At 47.6% G+C, this 18,916-nt stretch overlaps 1 protein-coding gene across 2 annotated transcripts in view; it reads right to left on the reverse strand.

Annotated features, from left to right (window-relative positions):
- Positions 1-18,916, reverse strand: part of Trio (trio Rho guanine nucleotide exchange factor) — a 287,626-nt gene that overhangs the window by 15,019 nt on the left and 253,691 nt on the right. For both annotated transcript variants that reach the window (XM_026783734.1, XM_005356663.3), the window contains exons 39-48: positions 18,658-18,724; positions 16,926-17,029; positions 11,042-11,111; positions 9,049-9,138; positions 7,789-7,881; positions 6,889-6,939; positions 6,648-6,725; positions 5,652-5,843; positions 3,022-3,199; positions 1,511-2,319 (exon numbers count right to left, since the gene is read on the reverse strand). In XM_026783734.1, the coding sequence (XP_026639535.1) occupies positions 1,511-2,319; positions 3,022-3,199; positions 5,652-5,843; positions 6,648-6,725; positions 6,889-6,939; positions 7,789-7,881; positions 9,049-9,138; positions 11,042-11,111; positions 16,926-17,029; positions 18,658-18,724 (1,732 nt within the window). The remainder of the gene's footprint in view (positions 1-1,510; positions 2,320-3,021; positions 3,200-5,651; positions 5,844-6,647; positions 6,726-6,888; positions 6,940-7,788; positions 7,882-9,048; positions 9,139-11,041; positions 11,112-16,925; positions 17,030-18,657; positions 18,725-18,916) is intronic.

Raw genomic sequence — 18,916 nt, forward strand, 5'->3', positions numbered from 1 at the left:
CAGGGCGGAGCTGTGCCTCTAACCACACCCTTGAAGGGGCATCTGGAGATGAAGGCCTGGCTCCTGTCCGAGAGTGGTTACTCACTTGGAGACACAGACCTGACGGCTCTACCTGCTGCAAATGTTCCAGGTACAGGAGACGCCAGTAGGCCTCTGGATGGGCCACAGTGCTGACACCAGGCCCAGCCACTGAGCAGAGTCGGCCTGGGGCTATGACTTGTCAGTGCACTGTCTGCCCTACAGTTTCCAACCCAGCCATGTACAAACTGGAGAGTCTCCACCAGACACCTACTTAACCACTTAGCGGTTAGCTCAAGTGTAAACAAAAGCATCAGGACCCACGTCTCAATTTCTTCCACCAATAAAGATGAAGGCCGAGTTAATCAAAATCCCTAACGAAAAAGAAGATAAGATAAAGAGTACAAATGAGGGATTAATAGAAGTCCAGAGGAAAGAGACATGCAAAAGCTAGATTTTATATATAAATATATATACAACGAGACACAGACCCTTTTAGGGAAATGTATTTAAAAATTTATAAAGCGTTCAAACATACAGTCGTTAGAACAGTTCTGTGCGCTCACGCATGCCTTCAGAAGAGTGTTACGGGCCAGGTCATCTGCCTGTAGGAAACAGCTGGAGGACAGTGAGGAGGCCAGAGAGTGGGGGAACCCAGCAGACACCCTTCAGCTTGAGAACACAATGCAAGTGACCACAAAATGAGCTGGAACCCCATTGCAGAGGCACTCAGACGGCCCCTGGCATCCTCGCTGGAGGCATGAGCCCAGCCATCTCTGGAGAAGCCGGGTGTCAGTCGCCTGGGCCAGTGTCTCTCCAGGAGACTTAGGGTAGAGGAAACTTTCCCATTGGGTAGATTCCTGCCCCCTTATGCCATTTTATTTTGCTTTGAGTTGTTGTTGGATGTTTTCTTGAGGAATTTTTTTTTCATCAGATGACTCAAAAAAGCTGCAAAGATAACTTATAGCACAAAAGAGCAAAACTAAGCGATAAACAAAAAGCTTTAAAAGTGTGTACATATTTCATTGTAAGTAATAGAGAACAGAAAAAACTCAAAAAATAAAAAAAGCATGAAAAAAAGTGCGAGGAAGGCAGGGCCTAAAAGCAAGTCCCAAGATACTTTTCTGGTCAGAAACTGAAGACTTAAAGATGCCGCATGGAGGAGGTTAATGGTGCACGTTCTCTTAAGGAGACAGGAATAAAGCAAGAAGCAAGTTAGTAGAGAGGAGAGCAGGCGCTGTCCGTGGTCCCACAGGGGTTAGAGGTGGCTGCATTCATTTGGCGGCTGGGTGCCAGTGCAACGCCACGGGGCACGGACACAAGTGCACACACAGAGGCCACAGACGTGTCTACTCAGACAATGCACAGGAGAACTGGAGAAGGCGATTACTGCTGCACAGTGCTGGAGAGCTGGAGTTAGTACGGAGGTTTAGAAGAGCTGGCGGGACAGAGGTGGTGGGGTGGATGGGCGCAGGCTCCCCGGCGCTCTTACCCCATTGCTCTGAGTGGACTGCACGGACTGCTCGCTGGCCGAGGAGCACGTGCTCATGCGGTCTGTGTCCTTGCTGGGGGCTGCGTGGCGGTGCGTCTGTCGCTGGAGGGAGTCACTGTCCCCCGGGAAGGTGAAGGAGCTTGGCCGGCTGGCAGGGGAAGCAGGAACGGAGCTCCAGAAGGAGCCCCCCTTCTGCAGGGGGCTGCTGGGAGGAAAGGCCTCCTTGCCAAAAGGAGAAGGGAACGTAGTGGAGAGAGGAGAGTTCAGCGGCGAGATGGCCCCCGGCCTAGTCTTGCCCAGAGGTAATGGGCCCAGGTTCCCCCGGGCATCCTTGGTGTTTCCGTCTTGGCTTGTACCAGAAGCATTCCCAGGGGCTTTTCTGGGGCTCTCCATCACCTTCATCTTGGGAATGGGCTCTGTTTCTCGTTCAAGACCTTCGGAGTCTCCACTCAGGGGGAGCCTGCTGGGCTGGCCAATGCTGGCCTCAAGGGCCAGGCTGCTGCTCGGGGGAGGCAGTGAGGGGCTGGGAGCAGACATACCTGACATCTTGTCTGCCTCTGCCTGGCTTGAGGCTGCAGAGGAGACCAGCATGGGGGGGTGGTGTCTGACAGGCTGTGGAATCCTGGAGGGCCTGCTCCTGCTTGAGCCGGGGCCGCTGCTACAGCTGCTGGGGCCACTGCCATGGCCGCTGCTGCCACCGCTGGAGGCCCCGCTGCCACCGCTGCCCCCGCCCCCGCCGCTGCTGCCCCCGCTGCCACTGCCGCCGCCCCCGCTATGGTTCCTCTGGTACTCGATGGGTGATGTCAAGGCTGTAAAACCAAGCAATTCAACAGAAGAAGGTAAGTAAGCGTACCAAGAAAATTCTAACCGCAGAGTATAGAAAAAAGTCATATACAATGAAATGGAAGTACCGGGCTTGAGAGTTAGTGAGCTAATTCAGGCAAATGCTTATGGTCACAGGAGCCTACTTGGACCACAGGGGTCCAGATAATTGGTCAACCAGAGAGTTAGACAGCAGCCTGGGGCAAACAGTAGGCAGATTACGACTAGGCTAACAGTGCCACCCACTGAGAGTCTCTGTTCCTGACTTCAAAATGTCCTATAGAGGGTTTTCTTGAGACAGGGGCATTACAACGTCTCCCTGGTTTAGGCTTAGGCACAGGACGTGACTATGCAGAAAAGGCCACAGTGAGGACTGGTTCAGTAAGCAGTTAGCTCCCCACTGTGTTCTCCACGTCTTCCATCCACCAAGCTAAAATGACGGAGGAGCTGGCGGTCACGGGGACTGTTGCAGAGAGGAAGATAGCAGTTAACAGCTATGGGCTTCTCTACAATCACATGAGAAGTCTTAGTCTATCTACAGGCAATGGAAACCACATGGCATTCTACACAAATCTGCAAAAGAGATATGGTGGGCAGCAAGTTCTGTGACATGACCAGGAAACTAGCACTAAGAAGCAGAAACTTGCACGTTAGAGAGAGAAGATGCGGCTGCTAAGAGGGTGCATCACCATTTAAAAAGTTGCGCTGGTTTTCTAAAATCTGGTTGATTTCATGGATCCATGTTTGCCGAACACTTGGACTAGATGAGTGCAAGATGAAGGTCTCCACCACGTCACCCGTCCTTGATGTCAGAGCAAATTTACAGGGATCGTTTTCCACATTTTCCTCCAGGCAAAGGCAGCTCACCTTTAAAAGAGTGAACCATTAGACAGCAGTTACGATATGCGAGCATCCTGAATAGTGACCAACGGAAGACCAGCTAGCAAAACGTAAACCTACTGTGGAGTGTTATCCAGCCTTAATAAGAGACACTCTGATACATGCCACAACACGGTCAGACTGTCAACTTTAGTCAGCCACATATACAAGAATAAATATTTGAGACTCCGCATAATCTCCTGGAAGTAGTCAAACTCTTGGGGACAGAATGAAGCACAGTGGACGTCAAGGGTTACTGGGAGGGGACAATGGGGATGTCATATTTAATGTGTGGAGAGTTTGACTTTGGTAAGATGAAAATCAGAGTCCCACAGTCTGAGTAGTACTACAGTATAAATGAAATGTACTTAATACCACTGAGGTGTTTCCTAAAAAAGTTAAAATGGTAAATACTATGTTGGATGCATTTTACCACAAGACTTAAAGTATGAGGTGAATTTCATCCTACAAAGCAACAATGATGTCTTAGTTGAACTTCTGTTAGTTGAACAGCTTCAGGGCTCATTTAGGAAACAAACATTCCTGCACTGGACACCCGAGCCCACAGTGCTTTGAAATTTAAAACGAATAAAACACTGTAAGGGCCTTGTGTGATAGCCTGCAATGAAGACATGGGCTTCTGCAAACCACTTCCTAAAAGTGCACTCAGGCTCCACACACAGTGAACACGTTTGGAAGTGGGCACCATCCTGGGGCTGCCGAGATGGCTCCATGGGGAAAGGGCTTGCTATACAAGCCTGGTGCCCTGACCTCTTTTCCCAGAGTCCACAGAAATGTAAAAGGAGAGAACCAACTCCTCAGAGCTTGCATTTGGGCCTGCACATGTGCCCAACCACACACACTATATACACATACATAGCTCCCCCCCCCCCCAAGAAAAAGAACTGGGTACCACTGCTAAATTGCCATTATGTATATAATAAATATTTTAAAGTTTAAAAGAATTTTAAAAAGCTTGAAACCAGAAAGACTTTCTGTCTGCAGCACTTCAGATGCAAGGCTAGTATCAGGAGTTTAATGGCTTGGTTCATAGTTCAAACATTAACAAACCAGCTAGGTGAGCCGGGATTATTAGTTTCTAAAACTCCTCTGCGACCACCCAGCACTGATCCTTTACTTCTCTAAAAATAAAAACACACATTAAGGGGCTGGCGAGACAGTGCGGCAGGTAGAGACGCCACCAGGCGTGACGATCTGAATTTGATCCCTGGGACCCACAGGGTGGAGAAGAATCGATTCCCATTATGTGTCCTGACCTTCCTTCCTACACGAGCATATGCACACACAGCAAAATAAACAAATGCACTAAAAACATTAAAGTTCCCAATACCACAAAGGATGTGCGAGCATATGTGACATTATGACTAAAACACAGGAAACAACTTCACAGAAGCACCCGGTGTAGAATATGAACGCATCAGTGGAACGTCTGAGGTGTTGGGGACGTTTTGTCCACAGACTTCTGTTACGAATACACAGGAATTTTAAGGGACGGGTTGGCGTATGGGCATGGCTTCAGAGGGAGGGACTGCAGGAGCTGGCACTGGGGTGGCATGGGACACAGACGATTGGCATCTCAGCTTCAGGCCATGCAGCTCTTCTCTTGCTGCTGGGCTCGGAAGCCTTTGTAGGTCCTGGTGAGCAAAGGATCCAAAGGTCCAAAGGCTGTGCCTGGAGACCAGGGTGCCCTGGGCTCAGGAGCCAGAAACCTGGCACTAGTCTACAATAGCCCACGCAGCTTCACAAAAGAGAATGCTATATCTCACCTGCATGCCATGAAGCCTACAGACTCAAAGGCCTGAGAGACTCCTTGGCACCTCTGAGCAAGACTGCAGTGCTAGTGAAGGAGGCTCTAAGAGAGTGGAGCAACCTTCTCCCTTCTGAACTCAGGCCTGCGCAGCTGCACACACGCCAAGAACTTAGGGGAGGCGTGTTTACGCATCTTCTAGGGACCGTCTGCTGGGGCCCCAGGCTCCCTTCTTTCTCACTGGGTCATCCTTGATTTGACCCCTTCACAGAGTTAGGACATTCACAATTATTTTCTGTTTACCTTTCTCTGCCACCAGAGGGCAAGCTACCCCAGGGCAGAGAGAGTCTCTGCCCCACCTCTGGCGCCCCAAGCTTGAAGAACCTTGAGGAGCTCTCTGTTGAGTGGAGAATGAGACACTGAGCTGGCTGTGTTCTTTGGCTCCAGGCCAATACTCTAAAGCAAGTTTTACATGGACTTGCAGACACTGTCTACCGGCCCATGGCTACAGTCACACAGGTATTCAAGACAGCAGCCCCAGAGCACAGGCAGCATTGTGAGTTTTAATTCGCCAATGTGCTAGAAGGTTTTGAAAATATTAAGTGAAATAAGCTTCAGAGAATGTCACAATAACGAAAAAGAGTTATTACAAAGCTCGCAGACAATTGTTACCTTGATACTGTTCTTGAACAGAAATCCTGGCATGGAAAAGCCCTTTTTTTTATCAAGAGGTTCGCTGAATATGACGATCTGTTCAAAGAGGAAAACCCGCCTCTCTTTGCATCGGGGCAGAAGTCCTGCATCTTGGTCTGTGACCAAGAATGTGTCCTGCAAGAGCAGTTTACCCTGGGCAACAATTTTACCCTAAAAAAGAAGAGGGGAAGAAAGGAGGGGAGAAAACATTGCATTCTCAGTGACCAATGGTCTGTTTGGTTCCCTCCCACAGAGTGATGTGTCCTTCTAGGACCTTACAGAGCTCTTTCACTGCCGGGAATTCTTAGCTCCAAGCAGAACAATGCTTTAAGTTAGAGGTCTTGCCAACCCTGTGCAACCAATGGCTTCAGAATGCAAGAATAAGAAAGGGCTTCTTTAGGGGTGGTTCTGAGAAAAGGAAGCCATCCCTCTCCCCTACGTGTGTCAGCAGAAGCCCTCCAGGTACAGACTGAGCTTCAGTCTGAAGAACACGGACCTGGGACATTAAACCTTAATGCAGGTGTCAAGAAACATTAAAGCATCTTCCGGCTCCTTACTTAACTGGAAGACTGATTATGACTTGAATTCACTTTTTTATTCTGGAGCGTGCAACCAGAATAAGCTGGGAAGATTAAGAACCCAGTGGCCCTGAAGTTAATCTCCCAGGGATGAGAGAAGAACAAGAGCCTTCATCCTTGGCGTTTGTGGCTTTAGATGCCTGGAGAGAATGCAGACACCATCAGAGGCAAAGCACAGCCCTGGGGACCTCTATTCTACTGGCTTCAGGCAGAGCACAGTCCCCAAAGGAAATCAAAGGCACTGCAAAGAGGTTGAAAGTCAGTCACACTGAAGGAGAACGAGAGGAGACAAAAAAAACAAAAGACAAGGACCATCTTTCTACATGTGCAGAGCAACAATGCAGGACAAAAGAAAGGGACAGGAGCAGAGGAGACCCTCAAAGAACAACTGCATTACGTCAAATCCTTGCAGACGCCCAACGTTCATCATGTCGTTACACCGCTTCGGTACTATGCACATGACTTCTACAGCTTTCTGCGGGTGGGGAGAAAGCAAGAGTCAAAGGTCAAGCTCCTCTCCAGCTGCACCTCCGCTGTACCTCCAATCTAGATTCTATCCCCCTAACGTGAACCCCCACCCAAGACCAGACCCCATGCTGGTAGGGGGTTTGCAGGGGTACAGCAGTACCACAAGATACCTCTAATTCTGATGTATCCAGGCTAGCCTTTTTTGAGTACTTGAGGAAGTCCTGTGAGAGAAGGGAGGAAAGAGATGTGGTGGATGAGTGAGGGCGGTGGCAGCTGGCCCTCTGCCGCCATCTGTCTGCCGGCACTTCCGTGCTGTGGTCTCATTCCCGCCTCTCAGAACCACAGCACACAGGCATCCCGATGGTGAGAAGCCATCCCTGATTCCCACTCTACTCCAAGACTGACTGTGGCCTCTCTTCTTGCCCAGACCCTAAGGTTCAGATGACATCATCTCTGGTGGTGCTTAGTAACTTAATTCATAGCTATTGCTAGGCCAACAGGAACAGATATACAGAGACTCAAAATTTAGTTTAATCAAGAATCCAAGAGGACGAGCTGGAGAAATGGCTCAGCAGTTAAGAGCACTGGCTGCTTTTAGAGAAGACCCAGGTTTCAGTTCCAGTATCCATGTGGTGGCTGACAACTGTTTGTAACTGGTCCCCAGGGGTTCCTACACCCTCTTCTGGTCTCCATGGCTGTCAGGCACACATGTGGTACACAGGCATACGTGCAGTTAAAATACTCACTTACATAAAATATACGTATATTTAAAATAAAGTTGATAGAGCTACAGAACAATCACTGCCACCCAAGGCATATGGCAGAGACACGAGTTTGTTTTCACTGACCCTTTGATTCAGAACTTGAGAGGAATGAGATATGAAAAAGCTGTACAGAGGTGTGTCTTACTAATGTAAGGAACTACTCAGAAACATTTGGAGCAGAGGTAACAAGGTAGCTCTATAAGACCTTCTTCTGCACCTATGGTGGTGTGGAAGGTGAAGGGTGGGTGTCCCAGCCCTTCAGCAGAGGGACAGTGACAGTGACCCTGCTCTTGCCCCTGCCCTCACCTTCAGGAGCAGCTGGTACTTCATTATTCTCTGTACAGGTTTGATCAACAGATCCGTGAGCTGCAGTCTGTGGCCAAGGCGCTGCTTTAAGTCCTGGGGATTCGAAAAACCAAAACAAACCACCTCAAGTGTTACTTGTTAAAGGGCAACATTTTATTCCTTATAGTTATTAACCATAACACCCTGATTGATAGAAAGAAAGAAAGAAAGAAAGAAAGAAAGAAAGAAAGAAAGAAAGAAAGAAAGGAGGAAACAAAAGGCGACAAGGGCATTCTGTCGCGCAGGATGTGAACATGTGGTCTGAATCTTCCTGGGTGACATTTCAGAGGCTCTTCATTTTGAGGCTTCTTTCTGCCCCACCTGTCCCGGGGGAAGGTGTGCAACATGGGCTGCCTGTGTAAGCCTTTTCAGTCTTCGATTACTAAGGCATTTTTTTTTCCAGTTTGTTTTCTTTATTTACACAAACACATAAATCATTTTTAGGAAATAAATCTAGATCTGAATGACTGAATTTGTAATGAATCTTAAATTTACAACAATAAGAAACCATTTATCCCCCAGGGCTAGAGAGAGAGCCCAGTGGTTAAGAGTGCCAGCTGTTCTTTTAAGAGGACCCAGGTTCAATTCTCAGAGTCCACTGGGTGCTCATAACTGTTCAACCGCCATAATTCCAGTTCTAGAGGATTCAAGGCTCTCTTCAGGCTTCCACAGGCATTAGACACGAAACAACAACAATAGCAACAATAAAAGCAAAGCAAACCAAACAAAACCAAACCAAATTTCCAAGCCCTTTCCCACCCATTACAGGGGACTGTAATTACTGAGGACCTTAGCTATGGTAGGAGGTAATTCTCACACTGAGCTCTGTTCCCAGCCATTAACTACTCTAATTCATTGCTTTTATTTTGAGATAGGGTTCCATGAAGTTATCCAGGGTGAACTTTATCTTGCTATGTAGCCCAAGTGAGCCTTAAACTTGTGATCTTTGCACCCTGTAGCAGGGGCTCCTGGAGAAGAGTTGCCACACGCTGCTCAAACCCTTCATTTTAACCACACTGGCCTTCTGAACGGAAGGCTGATTACAGACTGAGCCCACACTCATTTCTCTGACTTAGAGACGATAAAGCAAGCATCAGGACACATCTCTCTCAGGCCTCCACGAGGGTTCCTTTGTCCCGGGAAATCAGTGACACCCAAACTTCTCGTAATCACAGTGCAGTAAGAGATTCAGAAACCATCAGTTCCCATGTTGAGTCTTACCTCAAAAAAGGTATCGATGTACTCGGAGACAATATGCTCAGACTTTGGCTTGTTTTGACAATAGACTATGTACATGTGCAATCTTCTCTCCTAGGAGTACAGAGGCGAACAGAAGGTTAGACCATTGGGAGTGAGGCGGACTATCAGCACACAGCACATGCAGGGAAGGATCACTGCAGAGCAAGGCTGCTACTCTTGGGAGCTCCTTCCAGATCCAGGGCGTTAGCCTACTCCAGCTCTGGGCTCTGAAACAGCCCTCTGGTTTTCATCTGCCACACACCTGATCCTTTACTTTACCATACCAACAGCACCACTGGCAGCGTGAGAACACACTTCCATTACTCCAAGGCTGCCAGCAGTCCTGGTGACCAGTCTGTGTTTAGTAAGTCTTTAATCTCAAATCCCATGGCAGGGAAAACAGGGGCAACGGGCATCCTGCTAATTTGACAGCTTTCAAAGCCACATATGCAGACTCCTCGGGGCCCATGGGGCCTATCTGTGTTTCCCTTAGGCCAAAAATCACTTTTGAAATGCCACTGGGATGTCCCTGCCCTCTGGTGGTGCTGACATCAGTACTGACTGACGCACTGCAGGTCCAAGGTGAGTGGGGGAAAATCACTGGCACCAAGACAAGGCTTTGTCAGCACTGCAAGTCTGCCACAGAAAATGCCAGCTTTACTTCAGAATGCCACTGATGAAGTCGTACAAGTCACTCATCTTATTAACACTCGCACATGGCACACACATGCCTCCGCATCCTCACGTCAGCGTGAGTCTGCTTTGCTCTTCCGCATTCAGTCACGGCCTTGAGGAAGAGCACTTGTGACTGAACTGAAGCCAGTTCAACAGCGGCTTGTGTTACGAACCACCAACAGCCTGACAGAATGATGGACACACCGCAATTGCTTCTACTCTGGAAGCTGGGGGAAATTTTCTTGAGCACTGATGAAGTACACTTGTCATCTTAAGGCAAGACACACAGCTGGCAGTGAGGAAGAACAGTGGAGATCCCAGGTTCAAGAGGGGGAAAAATAAAGAACTCTGGAAACCATGTGCCTTAGCTTGACGAGACTCTCTCAAGGGCCAGTGATGGAGCTAAAAGGCTCATCTGGGATGACATGCGATGAACCATACCAACACTTGCAAGAGCGTGCCAACTCAGCAGCTGGCTTCCAACTGCCTGGTTCATGATTCTCAAACTGCCTGGAGCCAAAGGCTCTGAGAGCAAGTCAGCTAAACAGATAATAGACAGCAGCAAGAAGCAGATCACACAGTCCTTTTAAGAAATTATCCTTTACCATTGCTGGGCAGTGGAGGCACACACCTTTATATCCCAGAGGCAGCCTGGTCTACAAGAGCTAGTTCCAGGACAGGCCTCAAAGCTACAAAGAAAGACTGGTATATGCCAAAGATAACTATCTATAGTTACTTGAAAAGGATATTTAAGGTATTCATTCATTCATTTCTAACTGTGAAGGTAAGATTTTTTTTATTTTACAGTAACAATAAAAATCCTACAATATATGGAGAGCAGAACCAGATATGAAAAATCTACCTTCTATCAAACTTGATATTAAAAATAATGCAAAAATACAAAAGCCTTCTTGAAAATATAGTGATTTTTCCTTAAAACAACTTGCATACGTATCATTTATTTTAGATGCATCCATATATTTAGCTAGTACTTCAAGCCCACTACAGGTATGGACAGGTAAATAATTACCAAATACTTGTTTGTCTTTAGACACCTGAAAGGTTACCGTGCCAAGCCTGTCTGGCTCTGGAGCCCTCTGACCAACCTGCATTGTTGCAATCCCAGAGTCAGACAGGGTCAGGAGCGGGAAAGCGGGTAACTCAGAGCCAGACAAGCCCCAGGGGATTAAAACTACGAATGACTGACAGCACCCACTCTTGTAAATGTCAGGCGGCCTCATCTTCAAGTCACCAGAGGTGCCAGTAACAGAAGAGAATACAAAACGGCCTCTGTACTCACGTGCTTCACAAAAAGGGATCCTAGTTTTTCTGGATCTTCAAGGCACTTCTCCAACTCTCCTAAAAAAAAGCTGGAGACAGAAAAACATCAGAACTCTTTCCAGCTTTTCTTCTTAATTGCAGACTGAGTCTATGCAGAGGTGGGCAACGTGGAAGACGACTACAGCTCATACTTCACAAGTATAAGCCCGGCAGAAAGCAGTGTAAAACGCCAAGACAGAGATGAAGCTCCCCCTCGACCTTCTGACGACTATTTCCTCCTCATGTCCTTTTAGACACACGCACTAACATCTGGCCAGACACCGAGTAAACCAATGTTCCAAGGCATCGCTCTGTCCCATTTCTGAAAACTTGGCCGTTTTGCCCATGAACTTCCATTCCATGATGGGTTTTAGAAGCTCAAACTGGGCGACAGACACAGAATGATTTCACCTGTGCCAGCTTTATGAGTTGTCTCAAGTATCACTGAAGTCAAGCCTAGTCAGAGCTCTTAGCTTCATACAGGATCAGATACAGTGGAGGCCCAAGTGTGCCCTGCTCTTCCCTCAGATGTGTGTCGCTTTACCATTCACATGTTTACGTTTTGCAAACTGTGTTGAGCTTTGTAGCACTTGGGGTTCCAATGTCCCCCTGGCTACAAACACTCAATCCAGTTTCAATGGCCACCACAGAAACTCATCCCTTCTCCTTTCCCTGTTGAGAACCAGCCTCCGGAACTGAAGCTAAAGTGCCAGACACCTTCCCCTTCTATTTCTTACATTTGGTTTGTATGTGTTTGTGCGTGCACTCACGCACAATGGCACACATGTGGAGGACAATTTATTGCAGTGGGTTCCGGGATCAAACTCAGGTCCCCAGGCTTGGCGGCAATCACCTTTGCCTGTTGAGGCTAGTCCGCGTCCACCTATCCCCTTCTGGGCTGATCGCTACACTTCCGTGAATCTGAGAGCATGTGGAGCATGTGCTGAGGTGTTTAAAGTCGTCCAACAGTTTATCTATGAATTCTAGTGAATTCGATGCTACTGAGCTTGTGCACATGAAAAGCTTTTTATGAGTTTAAAGGGTTTAGGATTTATGTTCCCTTTAGAGAGGTAAGAGCAGGATATAAACAACTTCTAGAAATGCCCAATTGTGACACCTTCCTGCACCTGTATATTTCATAGCTTCAAGTGCATAGACATCTCTGCTGCTGGAGAGACAGAGTCCAACCAGAGTAGTGAGGCCTTATGACTAAGTATGCGGGTCTGTGTTTGTGTGTGTGCAGGTATGTGGTGTGTGCATATTCACATGTTTATGGCTGAATATATGTGCGGTACAAGCATGTGTTTGTGCACACATGTGTGGAACCCCAGAGTTGATGGCAGGAATCTACTTTGATCCTGCCTCACCTTGACTACTGGGGCAAGGTCTCCTATTTGAATCCAGAGCTCACAGAGCTTTGGCTAGTCTTGCTGGCCAGTTTACCCCTGGGATCCTGTCTCCACCCTGTGCTGGTATTACAGGAAGGTTTCTGTGTGCAACCAACATTTACATGGCGCTGGGGATCCAAACACCAGCCCTCACAGTTGAACAGCATATCCTTTACTCCCGGCTCCAGCCTCAGCTTTAATGAGGCCTGGGCTTTGCAGACGGCCATAGCATGTTCCAGCAGGGAGGAGCTGAGTTGGTACCGGAAGACAGCAGGAGACCTGCCCAGGAGATGGGAGACTGCAGCTGGAACCCCGCTACAGTATCAGTGGCCAGTGTTAAAACAGCCCTGGACAATTAAGGGTTTTCAAATTGTAAACACAGGGGCAGATGTATGGTGTCAAGTCGTCAGGCCAAGGCAACTTCCTTTACACTGGCTGCCATAGCCCTCTCCTGATTCGGATAGGTGTGAGCAAACTTCATTTTCCTGGGACATCCTGTCTACTTCTCCATGGCGCTAAGTTGAGCAAGTGAACTCTAAATTCTCTGACAGTAATGCGGACTCAGAGGCAGCTGCAGCTCGAACTGGAAACAGAGTCTCACTGTAAGCAGACGCTGCCATTGCTGGGTATGAAGATCTGCTGTGTATGCTGTGGACGGAGAATGGGAGCCACAGAGAGAGGCTGACAGGCCCTGCTTTGAACGCTTGATGCCCAGCTGTGCTGTGCTGTTGGGGGCGGGGCACAGAAACCTTAGGAGCTAGGCCATCGCTGGAAGACCCTCTGCACCTCCTGCTGCTCTGTATTTCCTGTCAAAATGAGGTGAAGGATCTCCTAAAGTACACACTCCTGCAGACATAGCGTCTTTCCCGAGTGTATGGGGACAGGAGACTATGGACTGGAAGCAGGGCAGAAAGATAGGGAAACCAAGGGGACAGATGGAGTGAAAAAGAGCTTTTCATTTCCTGGGGTCTGGTTTGTATTTCTTGCTGGCTCAGACGCAAGAATTTTAACATGCCTAGCAAAACCGCAGCAGTGTTGCTTACATAGAGACAACATTCTCTTTCCCGAGACACATCTCAAACACGGCGCGCTGAGAGCTAAGTGTGGCTGTGCTGGGGGTAGGGAGAGCTAGTTGTCTTGGGGGTGTGGCCTCTCCGAGGTTTCCCATGCACATATGGGCAGCATTACTGGGCTTGGTGAGCTCTAAAGAGGGAAGCGAGAGGATAGGAAGTCGGGAGGACTTGCATGGGGGCTGCCAAGGTATGGGGAGAAGGGAAGGATCTGATCAGGATACAGACACGTGTATGAAATCCTCAACACATGGATAAACAAGAGGAAAATTAATCCAATAAATCTAGTGTTTGTGTGTGAGAAACGGCTAGAACCCACGCAAGGGCAAGTCAAACTTCATCTGAAGCACACCTCTCCACCTGCACTTCATCTCAGCTCAAGGGCCGGGAAGCTCTCCTTTCTCTTATATAAACCTGCGTGTGTCAGAGAAAAATCATTCAGGTGAAACAAGCCACAGTCCCAATAAAAATATACACCTTAATCTCCTTGTGACCTATGTGCAGCAAGAATCCCTTTGACCCTTTGATTTTGCTATCCCATCAGCACATCCTGAAATTTGCTTACTGCGATCTAAATCAAGATCTCTGCTACACCCGAAAGGAAGTTCCCGGAAGCAGAAATGTAGGTTGCACGACAGGCAGCATTGAACTGTGTCTTCCACAGTGCTGTCAGAGCAAACCCTCTGAAACTGGGAGTCAAAACAAGTCTTCATCCCTAATGTGTGTAAGGAGTTCACCTTCCAGGCCTGTGTATGTAAGGAACTCACCTTCTACCCTGTGTACATGTCAGGCATTTTGGCCACAGAGGAAAAGCTCACTGACTCAGAGAATCGAACTAGCAGACCCGAGCTGCTGCTGTGAATGAGCCTCACCACATCTCTCTCAGATGTTTGGAACTGGTTTGTAGGCAGAACTTGGAATGTCTGGAGACCGTGAGCCCTCAAAGCCCCAGAACGCTACACGCAGAGCTTCACGTGTGCCTCTGGTGGGGGAGCAGAGGAGCAGATGTGGACAGAAATGTGGACAAGAAAGAATGCACTCCTCAGGTTTCAGACGGTACAAGGACTCTGGAGAACTGGGTTAGAGGGCATGGACACTACACTCTGAGGACAGTGATGGCTGTGTGCACAACACGTCCAGGCTAAGACACCCTGACCAGGGCGGATTTGTTTCTGTGGGGCTGGGGACTGAACCCAGAGAATTGCGCTCTGCCAGTAATTACATCACCAGCCCAAGGCTGACTGCAAAAGTAATGAATAAACCTCAACATCACCTAGCACTCAGGCACAGTTAATGCAAGCTGCTTTTCACCAGGTTTCATATGACAGTGGGGACCAAGAAGAGAAAGATCTAAAAACACGCTGTTTAGCTAAAAAGGACAGCATGTTTAAGGTACAGACATGGTTGCTAAAGAGAAAGCCACTAGGAAGTCTTTCTTCACTGGGCCAATAGGAGAAGGGCTCTGACAGCATCTCAGATCAGCATCAGCTAGACTCCAGCTGTGGCAGGTGCAAGAGAATAAAAGGCTTAACTCATCTGAAAGAATTTTCTTTTTTAAAAAAGTGCTGCTTGGGGCACTTGGCTCCCACGGGCCCCTAGAAAAGAGTTTCCTTGGTTTAGCTAACCAAGAACATCTCCACGACTCCAGTCATGCTCCGAGCGGGGCAGGACACTGCTCAAGTGGGCAGAAGATCCTGGCAAGAAGAATGCAAAAATTACTGCTCAGAGGTTTTTACTGAGATTCCCAAATGGGAGACCAGAGACGTGTATTAGGGTCAGAGTCCCAACAAACAAGGAGCGTGCAGGGAAATGCAGGAAGCCAAGTCACAAGGAGGAGCTCGGGATTTTGGAGAAGTCGGCTCAGGAGTGCAGCTTCGTGGGCTGCAAAGGGGAGGACCACACCACGACGTGATGATGACGTCGTGCTGAGACGGGGCTACAGGACTTAAGTGTTTCCAGTTTGCTTTGGTTTAATTCTTCCTTGATATTTCCTTGTTCCTCTTCTGGAATGGGATGCTAAACCTGTGCTCCCATGTATTATCCTGATTATCTTTCTGACGAACAGGTAACTTCACTCTGAGCCCAGAAGAGAATGTGAGAACTCGTCAGGTTGGACGGAATGAGATGAGCATGAATCTTTGAGGCTCAGTGGTCTCTCTGAATATGGAGTATCCTCCACAGGCTTGTCTTTTCAGTGTTGGGTCTTCAGCTGGTGGTTGTTGGGGAATATTATTTTAAGGTGTGTGACCTTTGTTTTTGCTGCACTTGTTTAACTCCAAAGCTGTGTTCCTGTGCCTGACACAACCTGATGGTCCTAATGAAGAACCAAACAATCAATAGCGAGGCAGGAGCAAGGACAGGTGGGGCAGGCAGACAGAAAGTAGAAACAGAAGGCAAAATCTGAAAGAAGCACCAGAGAACAAGGAGAAGAGGACGCCAGGGGCCAGCCACCCAGCTAAACAGCAAGCTATGAAGAAAAAGTAAAGGTATACAGAAATAGAGGAAGGTAAAAACCCAGAGGAGAAAGTGTTTGGGATAACTCAAGAAAAGCTGGCAAGAAACAAGCCAAGCTAAGGCTGAGCATTCATAAGTAATAAGTAAGTAAGCCTCCGTGTGTGTGATTTTCTTGGGAGCTGGGTGGCAGGTCCCTCAAAAAACCAAAAGAGTGGGGGCTGGAGAGATGGCTCAGTGGTTAAGAGCATTGCCTGAGTTCAATTCCCAGCAACCACATGGTGGCTCACAACCATCTGTAATGAGGACTGGTGCCCTCTTCTGGCCTGCAGATATACACACAGACAGAATATTGTATACATAGTAAATAAATATTTAAAAAAAAAAAAAACCAAAAGAGTAAAAAAAAAAATCGCACAACAGGTGGTACTATTTGGGGACGCTGTGGGAACTTGAGACAGGGACCTTCTGCAGGACGTCAGTCACGGGGACTGGTCTTCGGGGTGTATCATCCTAGCCCCTGGCCATCTCGCTGTTTCCCGTCTAGAATACAGTGAGGATCCCCTCAGCCATACTTTCCTAGCGCCGCATCATGCCCAGAACTCATGGTGCCGAGCCATCTGAAGAAACCCTCTGAAAATATGAACCAGAGTCAACCTCTCCTCCCCAGAGTTCTCTGTGCTGGGTATTTTGGTTACAATGATAAAGAGCTAATTAGTACGGAGAGGAAAAGAATGGCTCACAGTGGTGGGTCATGACCACAGCAGACTGCCGCTGTCCAGGGACTTGGCATCCTGGCACAGCCTAGCATAAATACCTATGACTCTGTCCCCTGCCATAAAATGCTACAATAGCGCAGCACTTTGTCCTTAGCCCAAACTCCCTCCATGAAAGTACGCAGGCTACGGAACAAGGGCATCGGAACAGCATCACGCACGGCAGGTGTCTTACGCACTCTCTGTGCCAGTCGTAGATCTGATGGATGTTGCCAAACACAATCTTGTCTTTTCCCTTCATGTCATCGGGGACGCCGTCTTCTTTCATAAGGGCCATGTAGCCCTACAAAGCAACGAGTGTGAATGAGTGCATAGCACAATGTCTGCATCAGACCTGGGTTAACAGTCACGGCACCTGACACAGACACACACCATCCTATGAACAAACCAGAACCCGGCATGAAAAGTGTCCTTACCGACTGCTTCATGACTGTTGTTATAGTCACTGCTGTAACAGTGTAACGCTTAAAAATCAATGAAAAATTCTTCGAAGAAACTCAAATAGCTGAAGACGTAAGTGGTTTCATAAAGCAAGCAATCCCACCAGCGACTAAACATAGGGAGCTGGTCAGTCAGAAGTCCCTCTGGTTTTAGGATTTACATCATAAACAAAGGGACTGAACTCTAGATCGGTAGACAGCACAATAAAAGGGATTTAATAATATCTTTCTGTAAGTTGCGTGTTAACACAGATGAATTGACCATCCAGCTAACGCGTGCTCTATACTCTGTTCAGCTGGATATGGTGTGTATCTTGTGGAGCCTGGGTAGCTATGGCAGGAAGAGTGAGTGTGAGGCCATTCTAGGCTACATAGCAAGACTGTTTTGAAACACAATAAAACTTCTATTCAATCCCAATGAGGTAGAGTTTATATTGGAAACCTTATTGCTACCAATGACTGCATAAAAACCAAGCATCTTAAGCATATGCCAGGGAACTGCAGGGACTCTTTGCACTATGGCTCTTCGGCAGTGCTGAGCATGGAAGCCAGGCTGTGTGCACACGAACCAAAGGCTCTACTACTGAGCTAATACACAATAGCTGCCACTTTTAATGAAATCGGACCCAAAAGGTATGGCTCTGCACATATCAGCAGAACTGAAAGAAAAGTAGTATTTTATACTATAAAAAAACCCTCTGCTTTAGAGTCAGAGGTGGCGGCACCATCTGTAAAACCAGCACGTGGGAAGTGCACGCATGAGAGTTATGAGTTTAAGACCAGCCTTAGCTAAACATCGAGGCTAGGTCTAAAAAAACAAAACCGATTTAGGTGTGGTTGCTCATATCTATTATAGCACTCAACAGGTTGAGGCAGGAGGACTGCCGCAAGTTTGAGGACAGCCTGGGCGACACTGTGAGTTCTAAGTTAGCTCAGGCTTCAGAACATAATATGAAGACCAACTAGCTAGCCAACCAACCAAGCAACATAGGCCGGTGGGTGAATTGAGTTTACAGCATGCTCCTGCCTGTAACTGACTAGTACTGAAGACAGTGGCTTTGCTGTACCTACAGAGTACTCAGAAAATGCTAGTGATCAAAAATGGTGGTACAGCTATTCTGTGTACAGCTGTAAGTAAATGCCCCTGTAGAGGCACGGGCCAGAGCAGTAATATGTGGATTCAGAATGGGCTGGATCCATAGCTCAACCACACTGACTATGCAACCAACATTACTGTTGTTTCTACGGTAACATCTAATCTTACAAAATAATTAAAGGCAAAATTTCAAGATAAAAATCACAAAAATGCTGGTCATAAAAACCTAAATATATATAAAATATATATCACAATGTACTATGTAAAAAATTCTTTACAGTTGGACACAGTTTGCTAAGAGAGTTACATTGTAAGGCTTCTGAGACAGTATCATCCTGCCATCTGAGATGGCACCTCTCTGATGAAGATACATACCTCAACCACACAGCCAAGGTCCCGCACATAGTCTCGCTCTGTTTCCACTAATTCTTGCAAAACATAGCTAGAAGAGAAATAGAGTGTTTTCTTAATTATCACAGACAAATTTGCTTTTGTGAGGATGGGTTTTTGCAGGACTGCACAACAATACATTAAATTTGTACAAGCGGGTCTGTCTGCCAGGTTGAGTGAATGACTGTGAGCACTGTATGGGCCAGGACACACGGGCACACACAGGTATAATGTGTGTGCACAT

Source organism: Microtus ochrogaster, chromosome 19 (assembly GCF_000317375.1).
Source record: "Microtus ochrogaster isolate Prairie Vole_2 chromosome 19, MicOch1.0, whole genome shotgun sequence".
NCBI classification, from domain to species: Eukaryota; Metazoa; Chordata; class Mammalia; order Rodentia; family Cricetidae; genus Microtus; species Microtus ochrogaster.